The following is a 16,695-nucleotide window of genomic DNA, read 5'->3' as shown; positions in this document are numbered from 1 at the left end:
AGGCACTGTCCTTGTCGCTGGGGATACAATGAGAAATAAAAGAAACAAAAACCTTCATGATTGCAAGATAGATAATAAAGAAATGAGTACATAATTTTTCAGTTGTGCCATGCGTTAAGAAGAAAGGAAGGCGTGAGGATGGGGGGATGGTAAGCGGGAGTGCTATTCCAGACATGGTGGTAGGGGCAGGACTCTACAGTGGAAGTGTCTGGGGCTAAGAGAAATAAGGAAGCTAAGCACGTGGAAAACTGGGATAAGTGCATCCCAGACAGCACGGGCACTGCTCAGGGCTGGCAAACACTCCGTATGTTTGAAGAGGGGCAAAAAGTGCCTGGAGCTGAATGAGCAGAGGTGGGACAGGCATGCTCTCTGGAGCTAGCATCTTGGTGGGGCTTTGTGAGGCCATGGCCAGGAGTTTGGATTTTATTCCAAGTGACAAGGGAAATCACTGGAGGTTTTAGAGCAGGTGTTACTCGCATTTTGAAGCAATCGCTCTGGCTGTTGGGTGAGGAATTGGCTATGGAAACAAGAGACCGGTGAATGAGTCTATCACAACAGTCCCAGTCACTGATTGCCTTTGCTTGGGCTTGGAGGCTAGCCCCAGTGGGGGAGGCAGTGAAAATGGCTGGCTTTGGAAGGAAGGCTTCTGAAGGAAGACCCCAGGATTTGCTGATAAATAGGATATGGATTCTAAGAAAAAGCTATTAAGGTTGATGCCAAGGCTGCTGGCCTGATCTTTGGGAGAATGCAACTGCCAATTATTTTCTCTTCCCCCATGCTCAGAGTTAATCACCTGGTTTGACAAGCACGCGGCTTCTTGCCAAAACAGAAACAAAAACACGTGAAGCGAGGACTTGACCCAGACGTGAAAAGCACTGGTTTACTTGCCTTGTATTCCATTTATTGCTAGTTTTATTTGAACAGCCTGAATTTCCTTTCTGATAACGTCTTTAAATAAGATGCCACTTTAATCAGTAGTAACTAACTCTGCCTACTAGTAGATCAAAGAACCACTGAGGGGTGACGGGCAGGGGGAGGAGTGACAGGAGTGGTTATTTATAAGTCTGTCCAAGAATGCATGTTCAGGGTTCTCTTGATGAGTAACCGAAAAGCAAGAAGGGCTGAGGCTGGAGATCAAAGGAAAAAAGACTTCATTTGAATCCCTTACATTTTAGTAACCTTCAGTAACTCCATTCAGCTTTTCTGTCACGAACTCTCAACAGTACATGGCTGGAGGAGGAGGGTCCGGGGGGTGGGATAAATGGTAAAAATGACTCGAACAGTGATCGGACAGCTGAAGTTGCAGATAATCAGGGATAGCCACTTTCAGGTAATAGCTTAACTGCATGTCCTTTAGATACCAAACCTCTCCCAAAGGTATAAAAAGAGAAGCAAAGTTAACTGAAACAAGTTTTCTGACCTGTCCAGTCCCTGATGAAGCCCTGAGCCAGCTTGCTAGCCCTTTGCCAGGCAGCAGGGGAACTGAGTAAGGAAGAACCTACCAGCAGGATGCTTAGTCCCTGAGGAGAAAAAGGGGGAATTCAAAAGGACTTCAGAAAAAGGAAGTCATTTTTGAATTCCCCTTTTTCTGAGCTTATTTAGACAACCGAGGCTGAATCACATTTCTTGGCACAAAGCAAACTCCTCCCCAGAGAAGGTAGAACTGCCAGGGGTTAGAACACAGGACAGGAATGTTTATGACTTACTCCTGAATGTTGCTCACTCACAAAGGCCACTCCCCAGACCACAGTGGGAGCTGGGAACAAAGTCCTATGTGGGTTTGGAGGATGAAAGGTGTAAGTGACAATGGCAGGCAAAGTCCCAGAGTCTGATCGGCGCACATAATGCTCTATTCCCATTGGTAGCCAATGGCCTTGGCAGCTCTGAGTAACTACACTTACAAGAGACTCCAAGAAAGGTGAGGCAGGGAGGCCACCGGAATGGAAACATTCCAACATTTCTGGTGCAGGGCACTGGGAGATGCTAATGTTCCAGGCCTCCGTCTTCTTGCCTAGAATTGATCCTCACCTCATCTGCCACACAGCGGGTACTTTGAAGATCAAATAAGATCCTGCACAAGTCCGAGAGGCATAAAGCACTCCGCAAACCTAACAGTTCATTTTTCTGAGGAAAATGTGAACAGCAAACGCCTTCTCTGGTTTCTGACCCCATGAGTCATTTTCATATTGCATTTGGGGGTTGCTTAGGTGAGAAACAATACAGAGGAGCAAGCTATGATGCAGCCAAACTCTGTGAAGTAGCAATTACTTCAAATTCTTTGGCCACTGACTGCGTCGAACATCCACACCCCCAACCAAACCACAAAGCAACAACATCCAAAGGCTCCTGGGAAAGGACAGACACTGCTTTTCAAATCTAGAAAACTCAGTGGAAGAGCTGAGTTACCCTAGTTTCCTTCCAGGTCCTTTCACTTGGATACATGGTTTCTATCAAGGTCCTTGTTAGAATAAACTTCCACCCTAAAATACTCATTTGGAGGTCCTACCCAGTTTATTAATCACTCGGTAAACTCTACTCACTGTGGAGAGGTGTAATAAAGCAAAGAAGTCCCCAAACTCTGAAAGCTGACGTATTATCACACGTATATAATGCATGACGGTAGAGTCACGCTGTCTCCATAAAGGGAGACTGTCTCCTAGGCCGGAAGCAGAAAGGGCCATCCTGGCAGGTGCCGGCATGAGACACAACAAACAACCTGGCACGCTCTTTAGATGTGTTAAATTAGGTCTTCTTGCACAACGGGTCAGCTGGTCATCATAAATAAGGGTGAGAGGGGGCGTGCAGGAGGCTGAACTGAAGAGTCTCCTGGTGGCCCGGAAAAGGAGCCCTGGACAAAACCCTTTCCACTCCTGGGGCAACGGGCAGCGGAGCACATCAAATTCCTCAGCCACCTCCCCTTCTTATTGTACACTTACCTGGTGATTAAATTCCGGGTTCCCAAGTGATCTGTTTATGGCGAAAGTATGCTGGGTCATGCGACCAAGGCCCTCTGGTCCCCATAAGAGGTCTATTTTTTTTATAGTAAATGCATAGAACAGCACTCTTGTTTATATATCAGTTTCCTAAAGGATTAGCTAGAGTGAGTCTGTGCCTGAAAGACTCATCCATTCTTGGGTATCTGAGGCCATAGGCTAAATTCCAGACGGGTGAAGTGGCTCCATCATGAGCAGGACTGCTGGTGCTACCATAGGGACGTCAGCTGTGAGGACTCCCGGCCGCCTCGTGGCTGAGTTTCTGTCAGAGACTCGCCAGTGACAGGATGCCCTCTTCAAACCACTTGAATTAGTGGAATAGATACAGTATACCTTATTTACTATTCTTGACACTGCATATTAGAAAGCACTTTAAAAGTTGCCTCTAAATATGAGAGCAATAACCACGTGCTGAATGTTTACCGTCTTCAGTGCAAGTATTTTATATCTCAGTGTATTATTTCACTAGAGCCTCACTGCGACCTATGAGTCGCAGCTAAGCACAATCATTCCTATTTTATAAAGACACTACTGAGGCTCAGAAAGTTTAAGTAGCTCGTACAAGGCCACACACAGAGCATGTGGTGGGGTTAGGGTTGGAAAGCGGGTCTACGTTACATCGAGCACACCTGCTACTAACAATGACTAGATCTCTTTCTTGCTTATTTCTTTGGGATCCATTTCACGGAACCAAAGACTAAGTTATGTAATGCTCTTTCTGTCTTTGTGCCCATGTGCCCAGGAGCTCTGCTTTCTCTCTCCATGGCACCACTGGAGGTACACAAGCAGATCCGGAATTTGGCCCTGCCCTGTCAGGGGCTCATGGGATTGAAGCTCAGCTTTACACCAGCTCACGTTACTAACTCTTTCCTTATACCACTCATCCTGTCCTGATTGTCTGCTGTAGTCCGGGCTATTTTTGGCCTTTATTTTTTCACATGAACGCATATAATGCCATGGTAACCAAATTATATTTTCATTTATTCTCATTCCATTTTAGCATTAGTATTTAAATAACCCAGTTGAATCTGAATCTAATTATCTTATCCTTTTAACTACTGATTTAACCCCCACATCCCCAATATCAGTGTTTAATTTCCTGTTTTAGCTTCTAACTGGCAATCTACTAAAGATGTGCTTTGGGATTATTGTATATTCATTCTCCTTTGGGTTTCAGAGAACACTGCTTGTAATTTCTAGTTGAGACAAGCACCATACTGTTAAGTCTGTCAGCTATACCAGCTTTCCTTTCCTATCCCCCAAATGCAAATCCACTGATAAAGGGGGCCGCAAGACAACAGGAAGGAAAGCAATATTCTAGCAACCCACCCATTTTTCCTCAGTTTTCTAAGAACTGGGAGGAGAGAAACATAGCGAAGCAACTGTGTTTCATGTTCCTGGGCTAACATTTAGGGACATACAGAGGGTAGACGTGTCCAGTCGCTGTCATAAGCAGGGGTGAGAGGATTATTTTTTATTTTCTGTATCAATGCATCCTATCTTAGTGAAATAATTCCATATTGACAGATCCTTGAGAGGTTCCCAATATTCCGCTACTACCAACTATGCTGTCATAATAATGACAGCAGACACTCATCTAAGGCTTTATACTCCATGTATCAGACACCATTCCGAGTGCATTGTAGAGAGTATCTCATTTAACTGTCACAAAGCCGTCTGAGGTCTGCACCACTGTTACTATTTCCACTTTAAGGAGGAAACTGAAGCTAAGTAATTTGCGCCGGGTTACAAACAAACCTGTTGAGAGCTAGAGCTGAGATTTGAACCTAGGCCAGCACCAGAGACCCTGCTCTTTGTTCCTAAATATTATTACCTGCTAATGCTTAGGTGGGCAAGTCTCATGGAACCTCAAGGAACTCAGGCTACATAAGTATAAAGTATGTCCATCCATTAGAGGAAGACTGACACTGACCCCAGCCCCCAGCCCACTGCAGTCTCCCCACACCTGGAACAAGGCTGGATATGTGTGACATGCTCGGGAAAGATTCAGTGATTAAATAAATACATGAATGAATGGTTCCTCTTAAATGGAATCAAGAATAATGCCGTTATTTGATGCTATCCATTCTGATGGGGGCATTCATCCTCTAGAAGGACAATGTCAATGAGTAAGGGGGCATCTTACTTTAAACCTTAAATCACGGTTTGAAAAGTTGCCTCACTATGACTTTACACAAAGGGTGCTGTTGATGCCTATGGTCAAAGGCTCTTTCAGCATTGCTAGTACCTTCATGTGCCTGGGGGCAACTAGGTTTCAGGTGAAGGGAAATCGTTCCTTCTCTTTATGTGTAAAAGCACTGTAATTATCTAAGTTGCTTAAAGCCAGTGAAAAGTGGACAATAAAGATTTCAAAAGCAGATGTAATAGAAAGCGTAAGCGACTCCTCTAGCACCAGTGGACGAAAAGGGTGTACATAACAAACAGAAAGGGTACATATCCACCTGCTCCGAGAAAAACTGGAAGCCTTTGTCCTCGCGGATACACTCATAGGTTTCTCCAAGAACAGGATTGAAGGGCTTGCTCCCAGCTCGGAAATAGCTAGATGCATATGCTGATACAGCAAAGGCTGCCACGTACACCTGAGGAGAAGGAAGAAAGAACTTTATTATTTCTTGGTCTCCAAGAAATCGTTTTACAAACACAGGAACAAAATAAAACCTTTATTTCTCTCTTTATGGTTTGTTTTGGAAAGCCAACAATTTGTCTCTGGTTTAGAGACCACCAAACCAACTTTGGCTTAAAGTTGCAGGTTTAAATAATGTCCATCTTGGCCCAGAGACCAGTGAACCAAACATTTTCAAACTGTCCATCTGTTCTGATGCCTAAAAAGAGGCTTTCAAGAGGATATTTATCAAGGGATCTACCCTGTTTTTGAGCTGTTAAGTTCAGTACCTCTAAACCTGACGAAATCTGAGAATCCTGATTTTCAGGAAGGAGAAAGAAGAAGAGCATAAAAAAAGCCAAACTTCCCCAAATCCAGGAACAAGCAACCCTTCCTAATTTGATACTGTAGAAACCTACAAACTCATTTTGACAAAAGAAAATCTGTGATAGTAATTCCCTGTCTGGGTAACAAGTCCCAGGACAGGGCACAGTGCCTTTAAAAGTGTCTTGCTTTCTGTGAGGAAAAATGAAAAATCATAAAGGAAGGAAAAAACTATAGGTAAACATGAAATAAGCACTCACTGTGAGGCTGTCACCATCAAGTTCTCCTTTTGGGGCACCAAGGAGATGCGTTATTCTTTTTGCCTTTTTTGGCGAGGGGTGGGGTGCAGAAATTGAACCTAGTTAACAATCTCAATGTCTCCTCTTCCCAGCACATTTCAAGAGGTTTCTTATATTGTGTGTTTGGGGGGGGGGGGGAGAGGAAGCTGAGTGTCTTTCACTAGTCATATAACTTTTCTTAAGCCTTCTGCAATAGGACCCACCTTAACCACTCACACTATAGAATACTGCAGAGCATCTGGTTAGCTTATAAAAACTCAGTTCAGGAGGCTCAATTCTGTCTTTGTTCTCAAAGTCCGGGTATCTGCTCTTCTCTTTGCTTCCCCATATATGTTCTACTGGCTGAAGAAAGTTCACACTGCCTCTCTGGAATGTTGGATCGACCCTGAATCACCTTCACAATTTAAAATGTAACAACATTTATGACAGAACCTGGTGTCATCCATAATGCTGGGTCGGGGGAGAAGTGAGGGAGGGAACAGGCACAATGAAGCATCCTCCTTTGAGGCAACATGAGAGAGAATCTATTCAGGGGCATGAGCTGACCTGCAGGGCAGTAAACAACCCAGGGACGGGGTTGCTGCACAATGCCTTCCTGCACTTTCCCTTCCAGATGCATTGTACTTGAATGCAAAGCCTTCCCTCAAACTCCTTCTCAAGGTCAATTCCACCAATCAATCAGCTGACATCCTAAGGGGCTCTCAATCACCACAAGAATGAAACACCTTGAAGAATATTTTCATCTTCAAAGCCAATCTTTTCTTTAAAGAAAAGAGCTGTCCACGAATGTTGACTTTTCACACTTGCTTTAGAAGCTGCTTGCCTCCCTTTGTTCAGCAGAAATTCTCTGGGAAAGGGTAACAAAGAAGATAAAACACACACACACACACACACACACACACACACACAGCTTGTTTTTTTCTCTCTTGCTCTTATTATCATTAGGATCAAGAAAGTCTCTTTGATGGAGAAGTCCCTGGAGACTGTGGACCTACAGCGGGATGTCTCTTTCATCCATAGTTAGATTTCCCCTTCATCTTCAAATCACTAAAATAATGAAGTTTTAATGAGGGTCAAAACTAGGGACTGCTTAGAATTTAGAAAAGAATGGTGTCCTCCATCAGTGAGAGGATGACTTAGGGTTAGGTCCATGAAGCCCAGGGGGTGTGCAGACTCCGATATGGCCCATCAGTAAATTCCCAGGACAGAGACTCTGCATTTGGGGGAAGACACTGAAGTCCCAGCCTCCCATCCAAACAATGACCTTCCTGTGGAGCAGGTAACACATGAGGGAGCAAAAAGAGGGAAGAATACTCATTTTCAGAGAACACATTCAGCTCGTCACAGAAAGGGCTGATTTGGCCATCATCTTATAACCATGGTCCCCTTATCTCCACCCCATAAGACAGGAGAAGGATGAGAATCACACCACTAAGTGTTTCTAGGCTCTAAGTAGAGCTTTAAAACAAAAACAAAAACTTACTCTACAGAATACGAGTGGGGGTGGAACAATAATCTGTCTTACGTAAAAACCTCGAATGTTATTTTTCAAAAATCTAGTTGCTAGTGGGACAACTCCCAAAATAAAAACATTCTCAAGGGAAATTTACCCTGGAAAAGAAAAACAGCACAAGAAATTAAATTCTGTCCACCCGGGATAGTAAAAATAAACACGCAGACAGCCCTCAAGACAATGTTTTACAGCCAGGCATAACAGAACCATCACTTGGAAGGTTCTGGAGAAAAAGGAAGCGTAAAACCACAGAGCAGAACTACCCACAGGCACCAACTGTCACAGAGAAGCTCCCCCACATGGCAAATCCTATCGAGGTGACTGAAAATAACCAGGCACAGGGGAACTAGATGTTGGTGAGAAATGAACCCATTTCAAGGATAATCCAAACGAAAACCAGAGGAGCCGGGGAGCTCTGACCCTGCCCATCTTAGCTGTGCCGGGCCCCCCGCGAGGGGCCGGGTGACTCCGGAGCAGGGGCCAGACAGCACAGCCGGAAGAGTGACTCCTCACCATCCTTTCCAAGGCGCTGGGGACTTGTGCGGCCTTGTCCAGAAGCTCGCTGTACTCCAGCTCCTCGCAGAGCCGCTGCAGGGTGTTCAGCGGCTCGTTCAGCTCCACCGGCATGGCCACCTTGGACAGGTCCTTCCCTATGTTGTTCCTCAGGATGTTCCACAGGCTGATGTTACTGGCGTTGGGACATGGAGCTGGCAAGCAACTTCTTCTTTTGGACTTTGCGTCCCCACCGCTTTCAAGCACAGGCCCTGAAAGGGACATCAGCCTCACTGTCTCTAGAAGACTTTTCATTTTATTATTTAGGTAAAATCAAACAAACTAACAAACAAAAAAATGAAACCGTGAATAAAACCGGACCCGGCAAGTACTCGTTTACTATTAATCTCAGTTATCTGGAATATGACCGAACGTCAGAAAATAAAAAGAATTCTGCACGGCTAAATGAAGTACCCAAAATTACACGCACTAAAACTCATGGAGTTTATTCGCAAGGGAAGTCTTCAAGTTCCTGCTCAGACGTTAGTGACTCACCGCTTATATACACTTATGATAAAACTGGAAACTAGATTTCTATGCTCACAGCAGTTTACTATTTATACCTTTAAACTCTTTAAATTTTTAAAAAGCACTTGAAACCCTGCTTAACAACACTTTTAAGCTCTTTTTAAAAAATCACGTCCAATTCTGATAAAAAACAATTGTGCTTACTACAGAAAAATGATAAGGGAAATAACAGTCGTCCATTATCCCACTACCTGCATATAATAGCTGTTTATGTTTTGGAGTGTTTTCATGTAGCATTTTCTCCATCCATATAGCTCATATAGCACGTCTAGTTTTATGTTCTGCTTATTAACGTTAACTATTTCTCCATGCTATTCAAAATTCTTCCAAAATATCATTTGTAATGACTGTAAAAAAAAAATTCCATGCTATAGATATGCCATAATCGACTGAATCATTCATCTACTGTTGGACTTTTAGATTTGTTTCAGTGTTTTGCTATGATGCAAAAAAAAAAAAAAAAGTATTCAATATTTATATTCTTGATATTTGATTGTATCTCTGAGTATTTGCTTAGGATATATAGACATGGAATTACTATGTCAAAGACTATAAACATTTTTAGACATTTGATTCAGATGATCAGATGGCTCCTCAAAAAAGGTACATCGATTTCCCATTTATCAACAGCATATGTGTATCTATCTCCTGAGGCCTTTTCAGGCTTGTCATCATTCATGTTGAATTTTTGGCAAATTGTTGGGTGGACGGTGTTATTTCCTTGCTTTAACTTGCATTAAAAAATTCCTAGTAATTCTTTCATGAATATTTCTTCTTTTCTGAATCATCTGTTTTCCTATTTACATATTAAGGCATAAATTTTTTGTTTTTATATTTGTTTTACAATCAAATCCCCATTTGACACTGATCTTTAAATTTGGTCCATGTGGTTAGCTGACACATAAAACATTTACACTTTAGGTATTTACATCTATCAATCTTTTCCTCTGTAACAACTTCCATTGACTCAGGCTCTGAAATTCTTTTCCCATCCCAGCTGAGCCTATTTTCAAATAAAATCTTTTGCATTACACCAAAACATGAGAAACAGGCATTTTATTTCTACATATTTATTTATTTAAAATGTTTAACATTTACTCATTATAAAGCCAATCACTCTGAATAAAGAGGCTGCTTTGAGGAACAGAAAAGTATGAAACTGGGGTCACACTTTATAGTCTCATGTTAATCTAAGCATCCAATTAATTGTTGAATTGGTGTAAGCAAAAGTCTGATTTACCCAAGTAAACAGCTGCAAATGATGGTAGTTTTTAAAAACAGTTTTCCATGTAATCTCAAAATAGTTTCTTTGATTCTGCTAATCCAGATTTTGAAACAACACTAGATGATTGACTACTACCAATGAATGAATAATACCTATCTAGCAAGTCTTCAAGCATTTTACATATATTATCTATTTTTACATATACTTTACATACATTATCTCTTAAGTAACTTGCACTAGAACACATAACTAGTGAGTGCAGAGCTGAGGTTAACCAAGGAAGTCTGGTCATGAATCTATATTCCTAACCCCTGAACCTCCCACAGCACCCATCATGGTGATAGATCCCAATATTTGCCTCCTGATTTGGGGAGGAAGAAATTAACAGGAATGACTCTAAATATCTAGCATTTACTATAGGTTCAGAGAAACTCTAACATCATAAATTATCAAGAACTTGACCCAATCCCTATTTCCTTTTGTAGGCAAAGCTGTGTCGTATGATGCTAAGGTTAGGTCTATATCCAATCTTTTCAGTAGAGTACTGATGTTTAGAAATCTAATCTTCCACAGAGACAGTTAAACTGAAGGACACCTATTTTGCCTCCAAATTCTGCTGACGAAGAAAGCTGGGTTTGGCCCAGTGTTTGTTGAAGCCAAGGCAATGCACTGATCACCATTCCAGCCAAATGGCTGTGGAATAAGATAGAACCAGCTTTGACTTCTATGCTTTTCCTGGCTGATGTCACCTCAGCACAGCTGGAGTCTTAGGGCAAGTCTTCTGTTTCTAACCTTGACCTCTGAACCCTCTATTCCTGTGCTCCCCTTGGCCCCTCCCTCAGGCCTCAAAGAGAAAAAGACTTCAGCATTTGTCCATCTTCCTCATCCATAGTGGGAGTGCCATTTTAGTGTGTGTGCTGTTTGTCAAGGGGATGTGATGTTTCTTGATTTCTCTTTCAATCCACCTCCTTGTTTTTCTAGAAAAACAAGGAGCTCCTACATTATTGGTCTTCTCCTTTGAACCATTGGACTTTTCCACCAAAGTGTTCATCTCTCTGGAAACATTTCAAGCAAGATAGAGCAAAATGAGCATCAGACTTCTAGCAGATATGATGCTAAAAGGATGTACTTCCAGAAAATGGTAAAATTACCTGCCTTTTTTGTGGTCCCCAAAGTGTAGGCTCTTTGGCATTCATATAACAATTCATCATCATATTTCACACATACTTTCTCAACTGGGAAGCACTAAAATACAAAAAGCCCCGACATGGTCCCTATCCTCTGGGTAGATATGAAAATAGGTGGTGCTCTAGTATGTGGCACAGGCCAACCTGGAGACCCTGAGGCACACTGAGTACCAAGACTGGGAATGTCTGATGCTACAGGACCCATGCAGAAAACTGTCCAATGGGCCAATTCTTAAGCACATTTTCTGAAACAGACTTCAGTATGCTTACTGAACTCCTAAATCAGAGCTGTTTGGGGATAGGCAGACACTCTAGGTACCCCACAATGCAAACTAATATTTCCTTGGCATCGTTTTGCTCTTGGGATCAAACAGTAATAAAGGGATGTCTTAGATACCCTGACGGCCCATCCCCCCCTTCTAGGAGGTAGCCATTTGTTACTTTTAAATGTGTTATCTTAAAGAATCTGAGGTTGAATTACCACTTAGATCAGGTGTTCTTATTACATAAGCCTTACAGAATTCCTAAAGCATGAAAACCACTAGATATCTAAAGGCAAAAAGCTATATTGTAATGTGCTTGCTGAGAGAATGTTTGACCATATTAGGGGTATCTATTGCACTAATTTTTGGTATTTATATGATAACTGGTATACCCTTACTTTATAAAATCAAACTTTTCATGGGCAGACAAATTTATTTGAATGAATATATATTTCACATGTCAGTGCTGATTCCCCACCTAGATTATATAAACCTCAAGGATGGGGACCATGTCTTAATTTTCTTATATAAAACATGTTACAGTTCTATACCTGCAGAAGATACTCTATTAATGCTTATTAGTATTCATTGAAGATGCAATCTTTCAGAGATCAAATAATTTAAATCTTACCCAAGGTCTGTCTCTCATTATCTAAATCATTACTGAGATTGTCTAAGGAAAGGTTATCACTTATGTCACTGACATAGGAGTCATCCTCAGAAATCTATGGGAAAAGAAAAATACATTTGAGTAAGACTAAACAAACCAGATTTTCGTTAAACCTTTACTCCAAATCATCAAACATTTTGAATCCCATGTTAAAAACCTACAGAAATAATTTTGGATTACTTTCATAGAGGTCCAAACGCCAGTCTGCCTGAAAGCCGTTCACGGCAAACACCTGTTATTAAAATTTTTATACTTTCTTGAGCAGTTATCACAAAGAAAACACTCAAGATCTTAGTTATTACAAAAAATTCTTATTATTTCAGACTGCACTTTCAGAATTTGCTAGTGTTTGCACAGAATAATTATAATTTGTCTTTCAACTATTTGTGGGGAAAAAAAAAAGGATCTTCCATGGAAATTAAATAAGATTAGTACTTCTATATGAAAGGTGTAAAATTATCAATTCACATTTTCACAAAGCAATGCCAACTATGATACTTGCTTATTTAGGAAAGTATGATTTTTATGCATCAATATAAAACCGTATTATTATATATTATAAATTAATTATTATAATAGCCATATTAAAATAATTATAGTAAAATAATTGCATGTTATAAATTAATATTGGTCAAATTCAGTGATTAAAAAAATAAGATACTAATTTCCAACCCTGTAGTAGAAATATTACATTATGAAATAGCTAATAGTCAAAATCATTAGCCACTAATTGAAAAGAGGTATAACAAATCAAGAAACAGAAGTGAGGAAGTACCCAACACCTTCTACTTTTGCAACCTTTTCCCTGAGGTCTTGTATCTTTTCGTGTTCTCTGGGGGGGTGGGAGTTACAAGAAGATCCTCAGAATGCAACGGCAGAAAGAGCCCACTGAGTTTAGCATTTCTAAACAAATGAGTAAAGCAACAAAAGAGATTTTGAGGCATCTAACTGAAAACAGTGCTCAAACCTCATTTTCTGAAGAGCTTGGAGATAAGAGAACTTCCTGTGCATCAAAAAACTCTGAAAGGGAGTCAGTGATGGAGAGTCTACTTTCATTGGAAAGCTGATGGACCAGAGCTCGGTTGTCGTCTCTGGAGTTTTCCTATTTGAAACACAAACACAAAAATGCATATAATTAGAAACAGTCTCAAGAGAAGCAAAAATAAACAACTGATTTTGCTGCATGATACACAAGGTCACAGGCGCATGCAAACAAGCAGCTCAAAGCAGAGGTCAGCTCCAAAGTCAAGGAGAAGCAAGCCTCACACAAAACAAAATGAAAAACAAAAGTGTCCCCCCCATGGACACCTCACTTTATAGGCACTATCACTGCTTAGGCACCTGCAACAAATCTCAAAGCAAAAAGAAACTGTCCAAGGTCAGTCTCGGTTCCAGTTAAGAGGGAGAAAATTCTAACAGTCTCTGAATCATATCCTCTTATTCTCTACCACTGCAGGATGTTTCTTTTCATCCTAAAATTTCCTCTGAATTGTACTCAATGTATGTCCTTGCGTGGCTGATTTGCAGCCACAATGCCTTTTTCTGCCTCCACGCTTTCCCAGAAGCCAGTATGCTGTTCTCGAGGCGTCCCTTGACAAATACACGGCGTGTTTTGGTCCAGAAGTGCCCCTGGTGGCAGATCATTCATTATTCATGGATGAATGAGATAAATTCTCTTTGTCTCTCTCCAACCACAAATGACTCTGAGAGGGATGGAAACTCCCAATCCCCTTTATAAACCTCTCTACAAACAACATAATGGGGTATCATGATTTTTCCATCTTGCATGGCCCTCCCTTCCCTACTTCACTGGGTCTAAACTTCCCCGCGGGGAAGGTCCTAAATACTTTGTTTGGAAATGTGCATTCTATTCAATTTGCAAGTGAAAATTTAATACAACTCAACAAATTGAGCAACTGCTTTATGCTGGCTTTGCAGAGATATAAGGATGCACTGGCCTGAAAGAGTGGCGCAAAGAATGCACTCAACACATGAGACCAAGACTGTAGAAGAGAGGGTACTACAGAAGGGAAGAGGAAGGTGAAGCTGATTCTATTTCGGGCTTTGGTTTGGAGGGAGAGGTGACACCTTGAGGAATGTTCCCCAGTCTAAATTCCTTCAATTCAGAGAAGATTGTTGCCCTGAACTTCCCTACAGTTCACAATTCTCTCGGGGCTGATAAAGGAACAGCTTCTGCATCATACGTATGTCATAAAGGAGTCTCAGAATATTTGGAGAGCAAAAGTTACAGCAGATTATGTCTTTTCCAGAAGTTTTATGAGTTCAGGATACGCTCTTCAGTCTCAAAAACAAATTATATCCAAGATGGGGATGCGATAACAGAAGGACCATAGCAGATTTTTATAATTAGTAAAGGACAAGTGGTCCCTTTATGAAATGTTTACTTCAGGAACACATTTAAATGGGTACCCCTTCCTCTTGGATTCTTCCTACGTAAGACACCTGGTCATTCAAAGGTCTTACCCATTTTAATACCCATAAAGCCTTGCGAAAAGCAGGCTTCTTTTCTGCCCTGACAAAGAGACCACATTAGGCTCTATAAACAAGTGCCACAGCTGTCACCTTCAAGGGAAAGGAATGTCTCCTCAAAACAGGAGACACCATAGTGAATGACTGAGCTCCTTTAATGCTCACTGAAACAGCAGAATCTTCCTGTGTCTTTTGGTGTGTCGCTGCCCCATAAGACTCTAATGATTTATTTACTTGTTCTGTTCATTAATTCATTACTAGTCGCTCCTGCTCTCTATCTTCCTTCTCCTAGTTGGATGGATCAGAAGGATTTCTTGGCTCATCAACAATGAAAATAATATACCTAACGCTAGCCCCTTCTGACATTCCACCTCCAGAAACGTCCTATCAATACCCACTGAAAAAAAAACTCAATGGGGCTGCAGCAGCCCCAAGCCTCAGCATACTACCTTACACACACAGGACCGCGCTTGTTACATATCAACCTGCTCGGTTCACTTCAACAATTTCCCCACGAGGTTGGAAGGCCTCCAAGGTTGTCTATCATTTTTTTTACATCAAGAAAAGATAAACAGAAAAAAAGGGAAGGAAGGGAACACTCATAATCCTATCACACTAAAACCACTATAAGCATTTTTTAAGGAAATATAAACTATTATTATTTTTTAAATTTTTTAAATTTTAATTTTTAAATTTACATCCAAATTAGTTAGCATATAGTTCAACAATGATTTCAGGAGTAGATTCCTTAATGCCCCTTGCCCATTTAGCCCATTCCTCCTCCCACACCCCCTCCAACAACCTTCAGTTTGTTCTCCATATTTATGAGTCTCTTAGGTTTTGCCTCCCTCCCTGTTTTTATATTATTTTTGCTTCCCTTCCCTATGTTCATCTGTTCTGTATTTTAAAGTCCTCATATGAGTGAAGTCATATGATTATTTGTCTTTCTCTGACTGACCAATTTCACTTAACATAATACCCTCCAGTTCTATCCACATGGTTGCAAATGGCAAGATTTCATTCTTTTTGATTGCCGAGTAATACTCCATTGTATATATATACCACATCTTCTTTATCCATTCATCCATCGATGGACATTTGGGCTCTTCCCATCCTTTGGCTATTGTTGATAGTGCTGCTAGAAACATTGGGGTGCATGTGTCCCTTCGAAACAGCACACCTGTGTCCCTTGGATAAATACCTAGTAGTGCAACTGCTGGGTCATAGGGTAGTTCTATTTTTAGTGTTTTGAGGAACCTCCATACTGTTTTCCAGAGTGTCTACACCAGTTTGCATCCCCACCAACAATGCAAAAGAGATCCTCTTTCTCTGCATCCTCGCCAACATCTGTTGTTGCCTGAGTTGTTAATGTTAGCCATTCTGACAGGTGTAAGATGGTATCTCATTGTGGCTAAAACCACTATAAGCATTTTGATACATTTCTCTCCCATCTTTTTTATACATATAGCTTTGCTTTAAAATAATTGTGTGTGTGTGTGTGTGTGTGTGTGTATAAACTTATATAAATATATAAAACTGGGGCAAATGGAACTGAGTAGTGAACACGTTCCCCAGTCCATTGATTTATATATAATATATATTTATAAACTTTCCCTAAACAACACTGTACCATAGTCATTTTTTCAAAATTAACATTTATCTTGAGGATAAGAGTAACATGTTTAAAATGGAAAAAAAAGAAAAATGTAAATAAAATACCTATCACTTAAAGCCTCATTGCCCAGATATGGCCCTTATTAACCTGTTGGTGTACTTTTTAATTATTAAAACATGTGTGTGTGTGTGTGTGTGTGTGTGTGTGTGTGTGTGTATGGTACATATATGTGTATGCATGTATATGTATTATATAAAGATACAGATTTAAGTTTGAAAAACTAGATCACACTGTAGTCTTTATATAGTCTGCTATATTCATTTAACATTATATTACGAACTTTTTCCCAGGATGTTAGCTTCTTGAGACATTAACTTTAGTTCATAGATAATACTCTGTTATATATGTGTGTC

General features: G+C 40.9%; 1 protein-coding gene across 6 annotated transcripts in view; it reads right to left on the bottom strand.

The window, feature by feature from the left end:
* Nucleotides 1-16,695, bottom strand: part of OSBPL3 (oxysterol binding protein like 3) — a 171,872-nt gene that overhangs the window by 21,573 nt on the left and 133,604 nt on the right. For all 6 annotated transcript variants that reach the window (XM_015081003.3, XM_015081007.3, XM_015081006.3 and 3 more), the window contains 4 exons: nt 13,145-13,279; nt 12,139-12,232; nt 8,266-8,516; nt 5,456-5,593 (listed from right to left, as the gene is read on the bottom strand). In XM_015081003.3, the coding sequence (XP_014936489.1) occupies nt 5,456-5,593; nt 8,266-8,516; nt 12,139-12,232; nt 13,145-13,279 (618 nt within the window). The remainder of the gene's footprint in view (nt 1-5,455; nt 5,594-8,265; nt 8,517-12,138; nt 12,233-13,144; nt 13,280-16,695) is intronic.

The sequence above is a fragment of the Acinonyx jubatus genome, chromosome A2, assembly GCF_027475565.1.
Source record: "Acinonyx jubatus isolate Ajub_Pintada_27869175 chromosome A2, VMU_Ajub_asm_v1.0, whole genome shotgun sequence".
NCBI classification, from domain to species: domain Eukaryota; kingdom Metazoa; phylum Chordata; class Mammalia; order Carnivora; family Felidae; genus Acinonyx; species Acinonyx jubatus.
Note: the sequence above shows the minus strand (reverse complement) of the source record. Positions and strands in the feature narration are given on the sequence as shown.